The 21,342-nt window shown below is 37.2% G+C and overlaps 1 protein-coding gene across 1 annotated transcript in view; it reads left to right on the forward strand.

Moving 5' to 3' along the window:
- Positions 1 to 21,342, forward strand: part of GOLGA4 (golgin A4) — a 77,482-nt gene that overhangs the window by 29,279 nt on the left and 26,861 nt on the right. Inside the window, 8 exon segments of the mRNA XM_036379128.2 lie at positions 3,303 to 3,401; positions 3,922 to 4,060; positions 6,690 to 6,877; positions 7,858 to 7,941; positions 8,743 to 8,890; positions 15,517 to 15,695; positions 16,703 to 16,834; positions 18,797 to 18,952. Of these exon segments, the coding sequence (XP_036235021.2) occupies positions 3,303 to 3,401; positions 3,922 to 4,060; positions 6,690 to 6,877; positions 7,858 to 7,941; positions 8,743 to 8,890; positions 15,517 to 15,695; positions 16,703 to 16,834; positions 18,797 to 18,952 (1,125 nt within the window).

The raw sequence follows: 21,342 nt of genomic DNA on the forward strand, positions 1-21,342 counted from the left end.
TCTTCTATTAATGACAAATACTAATTCAGGCAAACACAAGTAGTAGGCACATTTTTGTAAGGATTTCAATGACTATCAAAAAAAAGAGGATAATTAAAAAAAAATATTCTTTATCTCAGTTGTAATACTTACATTGTTTTATGGATTTTAGTATAGTTTGGTTTCAGTCATAAAATCAAGTAGGTTTTGTTATGATTTGCCTCCTTAAGTTATAGTGAAATTCAAAGGAGAAGCACTAGTGTATTTGGTATTGATAGTAAACACAGTGGACTTAAAAAACATGTATCGATGACGGGGCAGAACAGATTAAAAGGGCGAAATCAAAACCGCCATATTGTCAAACCCTGATGAAGCACAATGTGAAGCTGAAGCTGTTTTATTGCCTCAGGAGCTAGTGCAACACCAGATTTGGAGATGGGTGTGTAAGGGCCTCTGTCTGTGCTCGTAGATTGCTGGAGAGCTGGGTACCATTTAGCCCAAAGTCACAGGCTTTGTCTTATGACTACACATCTGCTTCTGACATGTACAATGCTGAGCAGCAGCACTGGCATGGAGGTTGCAGGAGCCATTAGACTGTGGTGAGGTCCCACCTTTGCCTGAAGGCAGACTTACTCCAGGCACTTGGGTGCTTTACCCATAGACAGGGACTGAGGCCTGTCCCCTTCATAGTGAGGGATGGTGACTGTGAGCTACTCCATGTGTGTACTCAAGGCTCAAGCTCACCCACAAGGACCTATCCCTGTGTCTAGTCAGGCAGCCAGTCATTTCAAGGGAGGTCACTGGCAAATTGCTGGGCACTCTTCAGTGATTCAGAGAGTAATTCAGGTGAGCATGCTGTGAATTGTGTGTGCTAGTGGGATGGCATTTTGGTTCACATCTGTGCTGTTTCTGCCCCAGCAGCTGAGAACAGTGGGTCAGGGCTGGGAGTACTGTGTTCATCTGGGCTATAGCCTGTGTCCAGACTGTCACGATGTCCTAAGCTAAACTATCAGTCTATATGAGGGAAAAAAACATTGCTTTACTGTCAGAATTGGCTTGCCAAGGTTATATCTTTTCCAGATCACTACAAGGTCAAATGAAGCAAGTTTTTTCTGTGGTAGGTCCATATCTACATGCTCCTGTAGGATTGGTTTTCCAGTTTATTCCTATTTGTTGAAGTCAAGGCCAATGTGGAGCAGAGTTAAATCTTTGGCATATGATAGAATTGGACCATGTGTATTTTTTTTTTTTTTACTTCTGTCATAGTCTTTGTGATTCATGTATGTACATAAGTGACACATATATTTCTGTTTTATATATATACATTTATATATGTATATTTTGTGTAAAATTTAATTTCATTCTTACCAATCTTGTAAATTTAAAGATTCCTTCAAATCTAACACTGAAATTCTTTTTCATTAATTGATCCACTTCAAAAAGTGTTTTTCTGATCATTTGGAAGCCCAGGTGTTGCAGCATTAGGTAAAACAGACAACGAAGGAAAAATTACAAATAAAATGGTAAGTTTCCATTGTGGAAGCTAACATGGTCCAAAGTAGTTAATTCATTGATGTAGTAATTCGTTATCAGAAATTAATTATAATAATCTTTTTCTTCATCATACAGTCCATTTTTCCCATAAATATGTTGAATCAGGCAAGTTTCTTCTAAGAGGGCCGTGTATGAGGAAGCTAATCTTCCTTTGAGGCTAAAATAACAGTGTGACACAGTCCCTAGAAATAAATGTGGTTTTACTTACCTTAGTTTACTCCTGTTAGGAGTAATTCCTCAAAACCAGTCTTAGAGCAGTCTTCAGTGTTCTCCTTCACAATACAGGATCAGAAGGGACTCTGAGAACCAAAGAGGACCATTTCTGTGTTGATTTCAATAAATCTCTTTGATACTTGTTCTCACACTGGCCTGCTTTGCTTTGTTTGAAAGGAATTGCTTCTAAAACTCAGAAGCACAGGGCAGAAGTGTGATCAGTAATTGCTGAGAACATGAGGCAATGGAGTGTTAAGAAGTGGATATAGTTGGGAAGAGAGTAATAGTTTTTGCAGTGATGCTTTCCCTCATCATCGTGCCTCTGCATGGCCCGGCAGGCTCAGCTCATACAGCTATGGTTTTCAATGCTGGTATCAGCCTCATCTGTGGCAGGGCGTTCACTTTTGGAGGTAAGGGATAGACAGCATAAAAACAAGATTTGGAGTTGGAGGAAAGCAGCTCAGGAAACATCCAGTGCTGTTTTGTCTCATTTGCTTTTTCATCCTTTCTTTATCTATCTATCGTCCTCTGTCTTTGCCTGGCTAATGGAACTCATGTTTATGGGTGGTTATTGTTTTATACAAGTGATCTTTGCAGAATAACAGTCATAGAAGCATTCTTTTCCTGGAGTAAATTATGGGGAAGATATCTATGGAGGAAATAAACATATAAATTAAAAATATTGAAAATTTTCTGAAAGTATTTGCAGTGCATGCATGATGTATGTGTGGTTCTGGTTCTCGGAATAAGCAGTTAGATGTGAATTAATTTAGGTACATGTATTTTCTATTAGAATTATACTTATTTAAAGAAATTTAAATGTTTAAACTTTAAAGAGTAGGAAGTAATTAAAAAAAAAACTCCTTCGGGAAATATAAGACTCTGTAGATACTACTAAAGAATTTAGCCAATATCTACAAGCTTCTAAGAGTTTTCAGCCAAACAAATGCATATAAGTATCACTTAAAGCCACATACTTAAATTGTTTGGTATTCTCTGCCTTTCTCATTTGAGACATGCTTGTGGAATAAAAAGACCAATTTTCTTCTCTTATACATGGCATTTGTCATTTTTGGAATGGCGGCACATTGAATGAACATAATGAATTTTACATTTCTTCTCTTTATGTTGATTTAATCTGGTGGCAAAGTGAAGAATCTTCCAAAGTGCAGTTTTCAGCTTCCAGGAGAAATATGTGCATGGAAGAGAGTTTTTCAGGAGCAGGCTTGAAATGAACCCTATGCAAACTTAGTTTTAGGAAAAAGAATCCTTGATAATTTTCCATCAGATCTAGACTCTTGCTGTTTTAATCGTGGTATTATAATTGGATGTTCTTACTATATTGTGTAGAATGTTGTATGGTAAAAAAAAATACACTTTATTGTTATATTTTGGGATCACAACTATGAAAGAGATATTTTAGATGCTATTTCATAATATTTTCATAAGTCTTTTGAGTTCATAATATTTTCATAATATTTCAGAATATTTTCATAAGTCTTTTGAGTTCACATTCATTGAGTTCACATTCATTTGAGATGTGTTTGTATTATCAGGAGCTCCAGATGGATCAACAAGCTAAGAAACATCTCCAGGAGGAATTTGATGCTTCCTTAGAAGAAAAGGATCAACTTATTAATGTCCTGCAAACTCAGGCAAGATAATTTACCAAACAGATGATGTTTAAAACTGCTCTTCTTAACTTTTCTTTTTAGCTATGTATTTCCTATGATGCATATCCATGTTTTATTATAATTGCTCTGAAGTTGAAAAGCATCTTGTGAATGTAGAATTTTCTGGAAATAAGTGTGTCTTTGTGGTAGAGGATACCTTGGTAAAAATCTCACTCATGTTAAATAGGATTGGCTGATTTTCACTTAAATACTTTTGTGATGTTTTTGTTATCAAGACATCAACATTAGCAGATGTCTGACCTAAAATTGCTTTTGCAAAATTCATGTATTTTGCTTAATTGGTCTTTGTTTCTCTACCCAGTCTTTTGTTAATTGGAAGCATAATTCTGACTTCTAAAAAATGGTAAAAAATTTCAGACTGATTTTTCCTTTTTCTACTTGCTAATATCAAAATTAATTTAACTCTTCCTAGTTTTGAAGATTAAAAAATTATCTGCTTTGAATCCTTAGATTTTTTTAACAAAAAGAACATTTTGTTTAGGTGTTGTTGCTGAAACAGAGATTACAGAATGGTCAGATAGGCACTGAATTGCCTGATCAAAATGTCCAATCAGAACCACAAGTTCGAAGTCCAATGAAAGAAGTCAGTGCAGAAAATATTGTGGAACCAGGAAGCAACGGTAGGCATTGTGGCTTTTTCAAGAGATGTTACATTTTGGGGAATAAACCTGTCGTTATTTATGATGGAGTAACAATATTTAGGGCTGACCATGTCATAGTAAGGATAAATTTTCTAGAAGAAGACAATAGTTTTGAAAACCATCTGGCAGCTAGAGGACAGGATAATCCTTTTAAGAAACTAAATTTTCATAAGAATTCAGATCTTGTATGTCTTTCCTTTGTCAATATTGATAATAACATTGTAATTATTGCTTTGTTGGTAGGTGTTCTTACTATTCCAACTTAATGCAATTGAGAGATTCTGTCCCCCATAAGTGAGGACCTATCCCTGGAGTTTAGAGAGCAGATTAGTTGCCAGTCTTGTCTTTTTGTTTGTGAGTTTGGGGGTTTTTCTCTTGTTTTATCAGAAAAAAAGTAAAAACAAAGATCAATTTTGATATTCCTGCTATTGAATAACCTGAATATTCCTCACGTCTGGAGGTTGTTTAAATTAGTGGGCTTCTCAGTGTTGTATGTATTTGATTACTGAGCAATGGACATTATATATAATGCTGATACATAATAAAAGTGTCTTTCATTGGTACCCTTCATAAAAGGTAGGGTTAAGACAAAGGTAAACATACATCTTGAAATTATATTTGTTCAGCATCTGCTATGGTTTTTATATGCAGGGATGATAGGAAGTGTTAGGGGGGAGATGTTCTTATCTAGTGCTGTGGTTTTTGTACCGCTTAGTCAATAATGAAAAATTGTGATTCCAGATGTTTTCTGTGCGTGAGTCTGCTTCTGGACTGTAGTGTGCCAGGCATCCACCAAAGCGGCTCTCTCACTCTCCTCCACAGCTGGACAGAGGAGACAAAATTTAAAGAAGGGTTCATGAGTTGGGATAAGGCCTGGGAAAGATCCCTTACTAAATACCATCATTGCCAAAACAGGCTCGAATTATAGATATGAAGCAAATTTATTACTAATAAAATCAGAGCAGGATAATGAGAAGTAAAATAAAACCTTAAAAACACCTTCCCCCTCCTTGCCCCCCCGCCCCAGCTCTACCTCTTTCTCCAGAGGGTCAGGGAATGGGGGTTTATGGTCAGTTCATCACCTGTGATTTCATCCACTGCTCAGGGAGAGGAGTGCTTCTGCTGCTCCATTGTGGGGTCCCTCCCACAGGAGACAGTTCTCCAAGAACTTCTCCAGCCCATGCATCTCATGGGCAGCAGCTCCCTGCAAACTGCTGCAATGTGAGCCCATCCCACAGTCCTCCTCAAACTGCTGCAGCATGGGTCACTCTTCCACAGGGTGCAGTTCTTGAAGCACAGGCTACTCCCAAGTGGGCTTCTCTCTCCCATGGGCCTCCCACAGGGTCACAGTCTCCTCTCTGGCATCCACCTGCTCTGGCAAGGGCTCCTCCATGGCTTGCATGTGGATCTCTGCATCCCCTTGGTCCTCCATGGCCTGCAAGGGCATGGCTGTTTCACCATGGTCTGTACCACAGGCAGCAGGGGAATCCTAGCTCCAGTGCCTGGAGCACCTTCTCCTCTTCCTTGCTAATATCAAAATTATGTCTGCAGAGTTGTTCCCTTCACATGTTCTCACTCTGCTTTTCTTTGGCTGCAGTTACAACTGTGCAATAACTTTTTTCTTCTTTCTTCTTAATTTTTGTATCATAGAGGCGCTACCACCATTTCTAATTGGCCCAGCCTTGACCAGCAGGACACCTGCTGGAAATGAAGAAAGCTTCCGGCAGCTTTCTGGCAGCTCCTTGCAGAAGCCACCCCTGTAGTTCCCCTTCAACTATTGAAGCTTGGCCATGCAAATCCAGCACAATGTCAAATACTCTTGCAACCTCTAGAGCATCAGAGCAGAAGCACACAGTAAAATACTACCAAATGTGCTAGTTATACAGTGATTCAAACCTACTGAAAGGGCATAGGTTTAAATTATAGATATTAGAAAAAATTCTTTACTGTGAGGGTGGTGAGTCACTGGAACAGGTTGCCCAGAGAAGTTGTGGTTGCCCCATCCTTTGAATTGTTAAAGGCCAGGCTGTATGGAGCTCTGAGCAACTTGTTCTGTGAGGTGTTCCGGCCTATGGCAGAGGTTGGAACTAGATGATCTTTAAGATCCCTTCCAATCCAAGCCAGTCTATGATTCTATGAGTACTACTCAGAAAGACACTAACCTTTATCCTGCTGAACCTAATATTGCGAATCTGGGTATTTTAGAACTAATCTCATACCCAGCCTTGGGAAAGCAAGTGCCTGGCACTTGAGAGTTGTGATTTACTTTGCATCACATTTTTTCTTACTTGTGCATATTCTGTTAGTAGCAGCAGGCAGGTTTATAAATCATGATGACTTTTTAATTACGTAAAAAACCTTGTTTATTAATAGCTTCATTTTGAAGCTCATGAAGCATGGGGTTTTGTAAGCTAACTTGGTGTTAAATAGTCTTTACTACTCTGTGTATGTGTGGAATATTTCTGGCACTTACAGGAGGAACTAGGAAGTTTTGCACACTTCACACAACTTTCTTTAGAGACTTGTGAGTCCACTGCATTGTGAATGATTGCAGATCTGCATTTTGGAAATGTCATGCATGTGGTAATGTTGGTACGTTGTCTTATAGAGGATAATGAAGATTCTGTTAAAACACTGGAAACTCTTAATCAGAGGGTGAAGCGCCAGGAGAACTTGCTGCAACGCTGTAAGGAGACTATTCGGTCACATAAGGAGTCCTGTGCCCAATTGACCAACGAGAAAGAGGCACTTCAAGAACAGCTGGAAGAGAGGCTTCAGGAGCTGGAAAAGATGAAGGTATGGAAAATGCTCTTAGCTTTATGGGTAACCATGAAAATACAGTAAGAACTCCAGTATTTCCAAAATTTATTGATAAAGCAGACCATGAAACAAATTTTCCCTGTACTTATTTGGAGAAAAAGGTTCAAAACAGACCTGGAATGAATACACTCAACAATTACTCTAGAGTGGTGAAGTAGGGTATGAAAACTTACTGTATAAATAACCATCAGAATGGTATTAGAAATAAGTAGTTGTGGGAAGTTGTAGTGAGAAAAAGACTGTCTTAGCACAGAAGACAGAAGGTAAAGTAAGAAAAGTGGAGCAGAACTAAACCTTTAAGATATAGTGAATGAGGCATTAATTATGTAAATTAAGAGAAAGAAAATGAAGGTGGGGCAGTTGAGATCACAATATAGTCAACATAAGTGCAATCCCAAAGCTAATAAATTAATACTTTGCTCAATTTTCCTTTTAAGGCCATTAATGATGAGTGTGAAGTGTAAGTAAGGTGGCTAATAGTAATGAAATCTGAAAATGTGCTAAGTATAGCTGTACTTAACTTTAGTTACAGAGATTAGATTCCCATCTCTGTCTTCATCTCTGAGCACTAGCCTGGTTTGAAAAAGCTCTGAAAGACTTGAGTGTTTTAATGACATTTTCTAGAACACGGCTAGTGACAATCATTTATGTTGCATTGCTGAGATTCTCTTGTAAACCAAAATGCAGGTAATAGAGCAGAAATCTTAGACATATTTCTTATTTTACTTTACCAACTCAGACTTCCATGTGTGGAGGCTCTAACAAAGCCTTCAGATCTCTGAATTATTACAGAAGCCATAAGACAGCCTACCTCTGGGAGATGTAAAAGTAATTTAAAACTGCCCACTTCAATTTCCTTTCATTGTGTTCTGTGTTCTTCCTCCAAGGCATAGTGCAGGGTCAGAGCCTAAGCTAAGCTGTTTGTCAACCAACTTGTGGTTGGGATCTTTTTTTAGGACCTTCACATGGCTGAGAAGACTAAACTGATTACACAGCTGCGTGATGCAAAGAATTTGATTGAACAGCTAGAACAAGACAAGGTAACAAAGCTGTAGGTTTTGATGAAGATTGTTTAAAACACAAAATATCTAGTTCTTGGTATTAGAAGCTGGTTTTAGTGGTCTGATGGTTTCATCTATGTTTTAATAAACAAGTAATTTAAGCTATTTAAGAATTTTATTGTATATATATCATATGTCTGTTAAATTATACTTAATACTGCAAGACAACATTATATAGGATGAAGCAGATATTCTGAATACATTCCTTGATGCCAATTCTAAAACAAACTAAGAAACCCCAAACACAAATAAAGATGAGATACAATTAAATTAATTTTAAAATAACCAATAAAGTAACTGTGCTTTCAATAGACAATAAGGAGTTTCTCAGTTTTTCATTCCTTAAAAGTTTTTTAATCACAGTCTTGGTACCTGGAGTAACTTCTGGTGGTGTCACAAGTGACATGACTAACATTGTATGGTGTAATCTCAAAGGAGAAGTACGGACTCTACAATGCTTTTAATTTGGGTTTGTTTACGGAATACGTGTTTCAAAGGAAAGTGTCTGTACTAGAAGGAGGAAATTTTTGGATGGTCTGTGTTTGCTGGAGTTCTTTTCACCACTTGATAAATTTTGGATACTCTTAAAAATAATCCCTATTCTTATTTTCTTTTTGTTAGCATTTTCTTTTTTCTGACATAGAAAAATCCTATGATCTCTGGTCTCATAATAAGAGACTACAGTTTATTCCTGGCAAAGATTGTGCCCTGGCTTGAAATTGTTTCAGGTATATGTCTTATTTATTTGCTAGCTTTTTATCACAAGGACCTTTTCCATAGGGCATGGTAATTGCAGAGACAAAGCGGCAAATGCATGAAACATTGGAAATGAAGGAGGAGGAGGTAGCCCAACTGCGTGCTCGAATCAAACAAATAACAACAAAAGGCGAGGAATTAAAAGAGCAGAAAGAAAAATCTGAAAGAGCTGGTAAGAATATACCTAGATTATTTGCCTTCACATTTGTACATCAGAAAGCTTCAGTGTGGTCTTTTTCTGCAGTTGTTTGGAATGAATATTAAGAGATGCTCTTTTTTCTGTTGTTCTACACATCACCTGTGGCATCATTACTAACTTCATTTCTGGACAGCAGAGTATAGGGATGCTTTTGACTGATCTGTTACCAATAAAACTGGATTTAGGAAAGAAACTTCTGAAAGGCAACTGTACTTCCTTGTTTGTACAGGAAAAAATTGATGGAGTCTTCTTCTGGTCTAACTAAGAAGAGAAACTTGCAAGTACCTATAAATTGTCATTATAATACCACCAGGAATTCACATAGAAAACATAGCAGTGAGTGTATAAGAATTTGTGAAGAAGTAAAAATGTTATAACCATAGTAAGCATTTTCTTTCAATTATTTTAATGGAAGTATTTCTGATTTAAGTGAAACAGCAGTGATGATTCCTTTGGGCTCAGGCTTGTAACAGAGGAACATTTAAGTTACTGTTATATGATGTGGTTTGCTTTTTATGGAAATTAGGTAACATTATGTGGGCTTGGAGTTTTACTTTTGCATGAAATGAAGTTTAACCATTGTTTTTTAAACAGTGAAATTGTTTTGTACTACATCAGAATTCTTTTAGAATAATTTAATTTGTTCTCATGGGCATGCAAAGAAGCTCACTCTTTTGGCAGAAGCTCAGGTGTTACTTTGAATAAAATATTATACATATTTTCTTTCTCTAAAAAGCAATGAAGAGTTCAAACAATGCAGTTCATAGTGGTTTATTTTAAATCTATATAGATTTACATTAGAACTTGCAATTTTAAAGATTAATTTGGATAGATCATTCTGCTGTAATGCAGAAAACCAGCTGGAACATCCATCTTGTGAATGTAATAAACATTTTCATTAGGTCCCTTCCTCTCCTACCCTTTCAAGGTTGCATGCATCTTTTTAGTTCTGGAAATTCATACTTCAAAAGTCAGTCAGTTCTACAGTGTATTTTGTTTGGTAATGGGAGACTAGAAAGCTCTTCATGATTAAAAAAAGAAGGTGAAGAATCTTTTAATACTTCTGTAGATATGAAGTTTTTATCATGGTTGTATGCAATAGTGTTTCTTGAGGCAGGAGAAACAATTATGAATTATTAATGTACTATCCACACACACTAATTAATGCAGTAATTTCTTCAAGTTTGCTTGGCCAGAAACTGAAATCAGGTTAGAGATGATTCTGTAAACTACTGGAAAACTTTCTGTTGTGTTGAGAAGTAATTTAATTTGAATGAATGTTGTGTTGAGTACACTACACTTTTCTAGGGGGAGATTTGTGTGTTAATTGTGCTCTTTTTTAAACAAAAAATTTAAGTACTTTGGTTGATTTTACAGTGCATAAGTGTCAACTTTACCTTTGAGTGCATTTATTTATTACAGTCTTTTAAGCATGCATATATGTGTGTTGGAACCCTTGGCAAATTAGTTAACACTGCTTTTAAGACAGAATTATAAGGTGACCTTTATTAGATTTTTCTATTACATCCTTGGCTTAATACGTTCCAAAAATATTGTAATTTACAATGTTAGTGTGGTTCAATACAGTTGAACTAAATTATTTGAGAAAACCACCTTGCATACCAAGAGAGCCTGAAATTGATTTTAGGCCTCAACCTTTAAGTTGTAATGGATTGATTTATGAATTGGGAGATTTCATGTATTTGAGGTCAACATTTAAAAGTTCTGGGTTTTGGATAGTTAATGTGAGGTGACTTTCACAGAACCACAGAATTGGTAAGGTTGGAATGGACCACAGTGTATCATCTGGTCCAACCTCCTTGCTCTGCTAGGGTCATCGTAAACCACATGGCACAGGACAGCACCTAGACTGTTAAATTCTAGACATCTTTTTATATGTCATGGTTTAGTGAAGAACTGAAATCATGGAATGAAGAAGAAATGTTAATTTCATTTATGTTATAGTAAAATACATAAAGCATAATACACTTGAAATTTACTTTTGTAGTGCTGCTTGGAGACTAAAAATTGGTATAGATTTCTGTGTCATCTTGCCTACTGGCATTTTTCTTTGTAAATCAGGAGTTTAGAATTGCTCGGTGTTGGATTTAATGTGAATGCATTTTTGTGTAATGAAATCATGAAAAGATATGTATGCTTATTTTTTGTTGTGTACAAAACAGTATAAACTGTAATTTGGTCTCCTCAGTTCAGTTCTTTTTCTATTTGTAGTTAGAGGTACATTATGTTGAAATCTCTCAGAGCATCTTGTTTTTGTGCATCCACATATGCCAGTAAGTGAATCATGGTGCCTTTCCCAAGCCTTGTATGAACAGGACTGGGGTAAGGGTGCTGGTTTTTTTACATCACACATTGGGTGCTTAAACTGGGTTCTAAAAGTAAATTCTGTGCTTCTCAGGCACTTCTACTTGAAGTAACTGCAACACATTTCTTTTTTAACTTTAACAAAGATCTTTTTAGTATTTATAAATCTAGCTAAAATTAAGTCTTTTTCTCTTAAGATTACCTAGCCTAAGTACTTAATGACTTCTCAGGATGCAGATTACTGACTTACTAATAGTCTATGAGCAAACAAAAGTCTTTAGAAAGCAAATCCTACTTATAGGCAGCATTTTTTTGCAAACTTAATTAACATATGCTAAGCACCTTTCTTCAGTGAAAACAAAAGGCTTGGACTGCGCATTTAAAATCCTGCCTAGATGCACAAGTTAGCTGTAGGAATGATTTCAACCTTTTTTTTTTTCAAAATTTGGACATGATGCCTGCTCTCAGCCCTCAGAAATTGAACGTGAATATCTCCTTTGCCAGCTGGTATACAAAGCTGGTTTGCTTCCTTCACAGTGTTTAGCACTAGGAGGCACTCTAGACAAAGAGAAAAGGTGTGCAGCACCAGCAGAGGAAAACAGAAGACTTTGCAGTGCAAAGTGTTACTCTGGGTGTGAGTAAGGTGCAGAGAACCGAGACTGGTACTTTGGAGTGGTGTAGGTAAAGTAGTCAACTGTCCACCACATGTTGTATAAAAAACAGATTTGCAAACCTTGCACTCCTAAACTCCGCTCAGACTCATTTTTTGTGATTTACATACTGCACAGGAAAGTTTTCAATTTGTCTGGCTTTGTCACATGAATGGGGTTTTGCAGGACGAACCTGAGACTCTGTTGGTGTGCTTGTTTCTATTTCTGATTTGCTGATGTGCCTTTGTGAGACTTCATTCAACCAATACTTGGTTGAAAGATCTTCCCTGAACAGAGTTCTGCAGGCTGGAGAAGAATGCAGAGGCAGTGCCTTTATTCTCTACATTCAGAGTAGGTATATTTAAATAAAAACATGGACTTTATTTCATGTTTTGATGCAGAGAATTAAAATCTCTCACAGATTAAAAGTAATGGTGATAATAGAGACCACATTCTGTCTGCTTGGTGATAGTTTAGCCCTCTGCTGGTTTGAAACTTGGTTGTGTCTAGCTACACTAGAATTAACTACTTTGAATGAAAATATTCTGTTTTGCTTAAGGGTTAAATGTGCCTGAGAGGTGTATAATTTAACTTTTAGTGATCCAACTGTGTTTCTGTGAAGTACTGCTTCTTTGTGGTTTCATACCCTCTTGGCTTTTTAACCATCAGCTTTTGTCTAGTTTTTGTATTAGCATCCTGCTTGTGATTATGTTGATGCAGCTTTTGTACTGCATGTTTCTCAGCAATTCCATATCACTAGTCAATCCTATTGTGAACATGGATCTTCTCTTTGGCTGATCTGTGGGCTATGGCAAATGTATTCTCTTTCCTTTTGCAGAAGGAAAGAGAATACAAATGAAAATAAATGAAAACGAAAATAACATTTTCTCAAATGAAAATAACTTACATGATGCTCAGAACAAGAATCAGAAAATGTGTATGGAAAAGTGAAATAACTTAATGTTCTACATTCAGGCTTTAGTTTCAAGCTATACTTTGCAAAGGTCCATAGGATGGGGTGGATTTTTGTTTTGTTTTATATTTTTGTTTGCTTGTTTGGTTCAGTTTTTGTTTGGTTTTGAAAAAAGATGATGCTGTAATACTGAACGACTTCACCAGTTTTGCTTGGCCTGCTTTTGTTAGGACTGAGAGGAGCATCAGAGAAGTCATTACCGTTCTCCAAACAGAGTTTTGCATTATTCTGCAGTATTCATAATCAACTTGTGCCTGGTGTCACAAGTGGGGAGAACTTGAGTCCTGTAGATGGCACGTGGCAAAATGCCTTCATAGGACTGTGAAGAACTGTGCAAAATAAGGAACTATAAGCCTTGTGCGTGCTTGTATTACATTTTAGACTGTTTCTGCTTGAAATAATCTCTAGTGATCTTAATTTTTTGTAATAGTTTTAGCATTTAAGCAGAACCAGAAGTGGAAGAGTGGATAAATAAAAATAAATAAAAATACAGTGGTCTGCTTTGGTATTGCCAGAATCAATAACAGCCCCATTTTGCCTTAAAACATGATTGTTGCTGTGAGTAGTCAGAAAAAGGCTTCCTCAAAAAACAAGAAAATTCTGTAGAAGGTCAGAATTTGGGTGAATCCAGTTGTATGGAATTAAGTTACTTGAAGACATATTTGCAGCACTGTCTCAAAAGTACAGACTGTGGTTAAAATCTTCAGTGTTTAATGTTGTCAAAAGATGTGGAATGGAAATTATTGCTCACTTCTCAAATACGTGCTTGAATATTATTAAAGATAACTTCAAAAAAACCAAAGATTGCAATAACTGCTGTGAATGCCTATGAACTAATGATGAATCAATAAAACTAGAGATGTGAGAGTCTATTATGATTTTCTTTCGGGAACAGAATTTATTGGAAGAAAGCTTAGCATATAAATAACACTTCAGAAGTTTGGTTTTTTCTGTTTCCTTGCAAAATAGAGTCCCAGTAGTCCAGGGTATAATAGAATAATATGCTTTTAGGGGCTTGTGCTCTGATAAATTACAGTCTTGATATTGGCATTGTGATTTTGAATTTTACAGAGGTGTTCTGCCAAAATTCCGTTATGCTAAGTACGAACCGTATAGTAGGATGTTCTGACACTAAATTTTTCTAATAATGCTGTAGGGGTTTTCTCTCGCAGCAGACAGAGGTGGTAGAGTGCCACAGCCTTCCCAGAGGAGCGTCTTTAAGAAGACGTCCTGGGTGCACAGGCACATCTCGCTCCTGCTGAATGATTTCAGCTCTCGGGTGATTTCAGCCACGAGCGATGCAGAAGGAAGGGACGGAGTCTTCATATGGGGTTGCACGGAGGGTCTTTATTGAGCTCCTACCTTGAAGGGGTCCAGGGACAAAGAACTCTTTTAGGCAGAGAGAGCAGGGGTTTATATAGGGATCGTGAGGGGTGGGGCAGAACATCAGAAGGATTGAGATAAGGGCACAGGGGCAGAACAAAGGGGAAGGGTCAGTGGGATACATAGAATCAACATACAGCAAAAATGCATTCTTGGGGAAGTTTTTTTCCTTGCCATGACCAGGGAGGTTGTTACTTAAAGGTTGTCCCTCCAGGGGAGCATGGTAAGCTTTTCCCCAGCTGGTTTACTGTCCTCCACAGTTTTCCACATTCATGATCCATTCAGGAAAAGAGATTTCCCTAATAATGATTGAACTCTAGTCTTGCGTAATTCTGTATAGACTCTGACATCAGTTGTAGTGAGTTTTAGGGGTATTGAATAAATAAACAAGCTCACAATACTGGAATTTATTTGCTTTCATTTTATATCTAAATTATCATCTGTGAAGTGAATAAAGCATGTTAGGCTACTTCTGCTTAGCATGAGATGAAGCTGTGGAATTATTGCTTTTATTTTGTAAATTAAAATGTGTTTCAGTGGATTTGTGCATCCTGAGCAAGAGTAAATAAATCTCAACACTGCAGCTTGAGTGTTCTTTTGAAACAACTTACAACTATTCAAGTTTTCTGGGAGCAAATCTTAACTTCTAATTTTTTTAATTTACATTTTATTTGTGAAGTTAGAAGTGCCAGACAGTCAGCTACTACACTGATAGAAGTGTACATTAAATGTAAATAGTGAGATAATGAAATTAGCAAAGCCATCTCTGTGGACTCTATGAAACATAGTTTGAAGAAACGATTCTCTAGGTTTTACAGTTTGGAATTATTCTTAGGTATATTAAGTGCCTGATATTATACATTAGTATTCTATTCAGGAGAAACTCTTCATGACCTGCTAATAACTGACTTGCATAGTCGTCATTCTTGGTTTGTTTCTGTCTGCTTGTTTTAGTGTGAATTACCTTTCTTTGTGCAGCTATTTTCCACTTCTTCAAAGTTTATTCAGCAGGTATAGGCAGAAGAGGAGTGTTATAGTTCATTCATTAATATGGTTTATGCATTTTATAGTGATTTTAGGCAAAGAAATAGAAGCTACAGGATGTATTGGAAGAAATTCACGTCTATTTGTCAGTTCTCTTTCCTTTCTAGAAAATAAACATGTGAATTCTAGGTTAATTCTTAAATTCATTCTTCTCTTGTTGTGAAATTCTTCTATCAAAATGTATAGATATTTCTCAATTATCATATACTTTTTTTTCTTCACAGCTTTTGAAGAGCTTGAGAAGGCTGTAAGTATTGCCCAAAAGACAGAGGAAGCCCGTAAAAAACTGCAAATAGAAATGGATGAAAAAATTAAAGCAGTAGAAAAGGCAAGTGAAGAAGAGAGAGTAAATCTTCAGCGGGAATTAACCAGAGTGAAACAAGAGGTGGTTGAGATTATGAAGGTAAAGACTATTATAGTTAAGCCATTGTTGTAAAATACATCAGTATGACAGAACTCTGTTATAAAGCTTTTGCTAGTTAATAAAATCCATAAAAATTATTTTCTGTGATTAAAGATTTACTTAATGAAAAACTGCAAACTCTTCATAGATGGTTTTTTTTTCAGCAATTTAAATCAGTTCATTAATGGCATGTAAAAATAAATAGTATTATTCTTTGCTTCACGGTATTTAATAAAATTGTTTATTAAAAGTATACTTGAGACTTTAAACAAAGACAAGAAGACATTAATGGCAGGAAGCTCACACATCCCCGGAAGGATTTTGGGTTTTAATCACTTTTAGCTTTTAATCATTATCCTAGCTGACTATGTGTAAATGTTTAAGAACTTGTTGCCATATTGTTTGTGGGTTAAAAGTTTCTATAATTTGTTTTTTCTGGTGTATTTAGTTAGGAATTGCTGGAATACTTCACATGCCTTACAAAGCTGTAAATTTGAACACCCATAAGTTACAGTTCTTGTAATGATATCCACAATGGTATTAATTTTTCTAAGAGAATACACTGATGCTTTAAGGGGACCACTGACGTGCTTCACATTATTCTTAAATAAAGGTTGTAGATAACTGTCTACACAGAGTATCACCACTTGACTTTCTGGCTCATAAAACAAGAATACTGAGAAAGCTACAAAAAAGTTCCTTTTCCAATGTGTTATCATGTTTGAACTGAAAACACAAAGTTTGCCTTGGAGAAGAGTCTTTAGAAACAACTATGTGTCTTTAGTACAACTATGAAAGACTTGAGAAGGAAGATGGATAACTTAAAGCTTGAAAATAAGAACTGTCAGGGCTTAATATTAAGTACTTTAAGTGATCATAACTTATTCAAAAGGAGCAAAGAGATGGTTCCGGTTTGTTCTGTCTGTCTTCACTATTTTCTTATTAAGAAAAAATAGAAAGTGTTTTGTTAGTTAATATTTTGAAATTAGTTTTTTCTGACTTCACAGAAATCTTCAGAGGAACGAGTTGCTGAACTAGAAAAAATCCATAAAAAAGAACTGGCTACCAAAGATCAGGAGTTAAATGAGAGATTAGAGGCTCAAGAAAAGGTATTCCAGGAGAAGATGAAGGCAGCTCTTGTAAGTAAACCTACCACACATAAAAAACTATTTCTCTAAGTTTGAGTTGGGATTAGAAGTCTTGAGTTGACACTATTCCACAGTGAGAGTCCTCCTATGCTTAAAGATAGGAGTGCTTTCCAAAAGTCAAATAGCTCCTAGACTTCAGGAACGTGAAAAGAAAGCAGCTGCAATGATCCAGACTAACTTATAGTAGTAATAGTAATAACTTAGTAATGATAAATTATCACTGTCAGTGATCAGTAACAGCTGTATCTTGTGGAAACTATTTATTTTTTTGAAATTTTTTAGACTTGATTTTTGATATCTTTCTGTGGATCATTGGCAATCAGGCCCAGAAATTAGAGTAAAAGAAATACAAAAAATGAAGTTACAAAAAAACCCCCCTCCCTCCGAATTTTTAGAATCGTGAAATTAAGGGGCTCAGGCAAGATATGGGAAGAGGAATAACAGTTCTGTACTGCTATGTATAATAAAGCAAACAAACAACAACAACTTTGGCATTAACAACAAACAGAACCCAGAACCCAGCGACAGCCTTTTTTGGCTGCGGCACTTCCCCCTTTGGTGTCGTTACGGTCACAGCCGGCAGGGGCGCTGGTGACTCCCTGTGGACAGGGCAGGTGCGATGATTCCCCGGCGGCTGCAGGGGGCGCTCTGGCGCTGGCTCGAGGAGCAGATGGCAATGGAGGCTTTTGTCCGAAGATGGGAAGGAGTGGAAGAGAGGCTTTGCTTCACAAACCCTTGGGGCAGCCAATTCCTGTGCCCCTAGCAGGACTCTCAGAAAGCTGCAAGCTGGGCTGGCAGGGGGTGAGGGGCTCCCAGCAGGGCAGGGAGAGCTGAGCTCAGGATCCCGGGCACCTGAGCAGACAATGATAGGTGTCTTTTTTAGTGAGGTGGGTGTTTATAAGGTCCCAGTTCAGTGGCTGTTCTCATGAGCAGAGACTCACCCCACGGTAGAAGAAGCAGCTCTGGCCGGTCTTCGGCAGCAGCAGTGGAAGTCCTTTCCCCAAAAGCAGTGGCTCTGACTGTCTTCCTCTAAAACTGAAACAGAGAGAGGGAGAGCTAGGAGTTGCACCCACCCAGCCCCTTATCCCAACCAGAAAGAAAAAAAACACTCCCAAAAAACCCAAAGGAGTTTCCCCCTCTCTGCCATTCTTATTAGCTACTCAATGGGAACAAAATCCACAAATAACAATGAAGGAACGGGGAAAAAAACCGCAAACCAAAACCCAAGCCCCAACAACTCCTCTCAGATGTTATTCTCAATTAATAGTGGTAAACAAACCAAAATGTAAAGCTTGATTACATTATGTTTTTCATGCAAAGACAAGGGGTGTGACAAATGGCTACTCACTTTTCATAAATTTAGAAAGGTTTATTAAACTTTATCAAAAATACAATGGAAGACGGAATAGAGAAAATGCTATGGTGCTGGGAGCAAAGGATTTTCCCCACCACGTGCTCACCCACACAATGAAGGTTTTGCCTTTTAACCCTTTAGCACCTCCCAAAGTTCTGTCCATCTACTCCTTCTTCACTGTCCAGTGGTGAAGTTTACTTCCTCAAATCCTGGCTGGAGGTCAGGTGTTGCCATAGTGACAAGCCAACCCTCCCAGATGTCCCAACCCCAGCTGTCCCTTGATAACAACGCAAGGGGGTAAAACATAACTATAAATCTATAAAACTTTTCTTAACCTACATACATGATATTTGTCTGTTAATTGTGAGAGTCAATCATCACATTACTCATCTATCACAAGGGGTTTCCAAGAAAAAAAAGAAGCGATTTATTGCACTTATGTTTTCACAAACTGAATAAAAACTCTATTTGTTTTTGTGCAGAAAGTAAAGGTGATTAGTGTATGACTCATATTAACTTGAAAATATCCTATCATAATGTTCTTGAAGGTGTGATGACTATATTTGTAGTTTATTGTTCAGTTGTTCTTCTTCATGCAGGAAAAAAATCAGAGTGAGTGCTTAAAAGCCCTTCAAGAGCAAGAACAGCAAGAATCCCTAGCCTTAGAAGAATTAGAGCTGCAGAAGAAAGCCATACAGTCTGAGTGTGACAAGAAAGTCGAGAAAATGCATCAAGAGTTAGAGACTTGTAGAACTGTGAGTAAAGATTCCAAAAGACTAAGGATTTACAAGTATGTATTTAGCTGTGACAAGTTTACAAATGGTGATTTGTTGTGATTGGGTTTTGTGGGATAAAAGTGACAAAAGTTTAATATATTGCCATGCTATTCTGCAGCCCCTAGGTTTTTTTTTTAAGACTAGGTGGCGTGATGCCTTGAGAGGCTGATGTGGAACAGAGACAAGACAGAGCTAATAGAATAAAGTAGGTATTTATTAAAAGGCCTTAAAAAGATACACCTTGGGCAGTACAAGAGCCTGGCCAGGGCTACACCCAAGACAGACCCAAAATGGTCACTAGGTTTCACACTTTTATCCATTTCCATATTGGGTTAATTGTCCAATTACAGCTTCAGATTATGAAGTCCCATCCATCTTGTTTTCTCTCTTCAGTCCACTGTATGGTTTTTGGGCCTGAAACTTGTAACAGTTGTCCTTGGTCTTAAGCTGGAAAAGGATTGTTTTGTCTACCTACTCTGTGAAGAGAGCTTACTAACACTTAATATGAAGCTCAAAGCTATGCACCTAGGCAGCACAGAATCTGAAAAATATGAAAGCTAAAACTTAAGGCATCAGCAAAATATAGAAATACATTTCCTTTATAGCATTATGTGGGATATGAATATGTATCCATTTATTTAATTTTTAGGTATGTTATAAAGAGGAGTTAAATTTCAGGCTCTTTAATTTCTCGGTACTGCTGCCTTACAAATGCTTATAAGGATACTTCAGTAAGTGTTACAAACAAGTGTTTGAGATCACTTAAGAAAATCAGCAGCAAGGGCATCAGTGAAAACCGGATTTAATATTAAGCAACAGCACAACAAAGTTCGTTGGCAAGATTCAATCTACTACTTAGAGGGCAGTTAAAGCATACTAAGGAAAAACAAGCAACAACATAACCAAACAAAATCCAGGCAATCAAACAGAAATGAACTGAGAACTATCTAGGGGGTGTGTGTGGGTGGATGTGTGGGTGTGTGTGTGTTTAGGCGAGAGCACAGATGAAAAGGAATATGGCCTAAAAGTTTACCAGCACTCAAACTTGAGTACTTTTACTTAAATTATACCTTAAACCTAACAATTTAACAAAGGAATAACACTTAACTTATACCTAACTCAACTTATAACCTTACCTTAACAGTTTAAGAGAGGAATAACATTTAAAAGCATTTAACCTATAAATTAAAATTAGCAACTTAGCAAAGAAAACACTTAGCAGCGTTCCACTTAGCTTATAATTCAATGAGTTCACCTTACTACAGGTCTAACTTACATAGATACCTAAGGTGCTCAAAAATCTAAGAAAGCAGCATTTCTCCTTGCTTTGCTATAGCATATGCTCATGTGCATGCACACAGACAATAAACAGTGCCAGCAAGGTGCCTGTGAAAAATTCCCCTCGAAGGTAAGCAAAATACTCACTTTGGATGCCTTTGCACCTCCCCAGCGAGTGAAGGGTTGAGCCTTGAGGAGTGAGGATATTGGCCCAGTATTCGTAATTTGTTTGTCGTTCCTCCAAGTACAAAAATCTTGAGAGTGCACTAGTTCTGACAGGTGTCCCACTTAGAGGGAGATTGCTGGTTGCAGCATGTGGTCAAAGAGAGCTCAAAGGGCCCCATTTTGGACCGCTGTTTATGGGATCACTGGAGTGTGGGCTTTAGTCATAACAATGTTTCATCGTGGTCACAGTTGTGTTGGCACTTTCTTTGAAAGTCTGAGAACAGGGATGTTATGCCATTCAGGCAAGAAAACTAGTTTCTAGTGTGGTTTGTAAGGAAAACTCGAGCTTGTTAGACAGCAGCAGTTCCTGGGAATAGACAGGGTTTTTGATAAGCTTGGAAAAAGCTGAGTCCAGATACTCTTTTTTCAAGGCCAAGGCCTAATGAGCATTTCTCAGATGTCAGTGCAGCCTGAGAGGAGGGGGGAGTGCACCACCACAGTAAGCAAAAAGATTTGCTTAAATTTTTAGTGTCCTTTGCTTTATGTAATGAGTAAGACTGTATTTTCTGCTAATCCAAGTTTGTACATTATTCCACCACTCCCAGATATTTGTTTCAAAGTTTTGCCTACATCAGCATTTTACATCAGCATTTCCATGGGAGGTAGAATTATGATAAATCATTAGACACATACAAAACTCCATGAAGCTATTGTAAATTTCCTATATTTTTCATCCTATATGTTGGTACTTTAGTTTAAGAAGAAAATGTGAACATACTTCTCATAAATGTCACTACTTACTTTATTTGAATTAGTTACATTATTTTCAGGTTTTTGTGTGTATTTTCACTGCAGTGAGATAGCGAGTTTTTTATTAATTAGCTAACTCTCCATAATGGAAGCAAAAGTGAGAACAAACCAGATGA

The sequence above is a fragment of the Molothrus ater genome, chromosome 1 (assembly GCF_012460135.2).
Source record: "Molothrus ater isolate BHLD 08-10-18 breed brown headed cowbird chromosome 1, BPBGC_Mater_1.1, whole genome shotgun sequence".
NCBI classification, from domain to species: Eukaryota; Metazoa; Chordata; class Aves; order Passeriformes; family Icteridae; genus Molothrus; species Molothrus ater.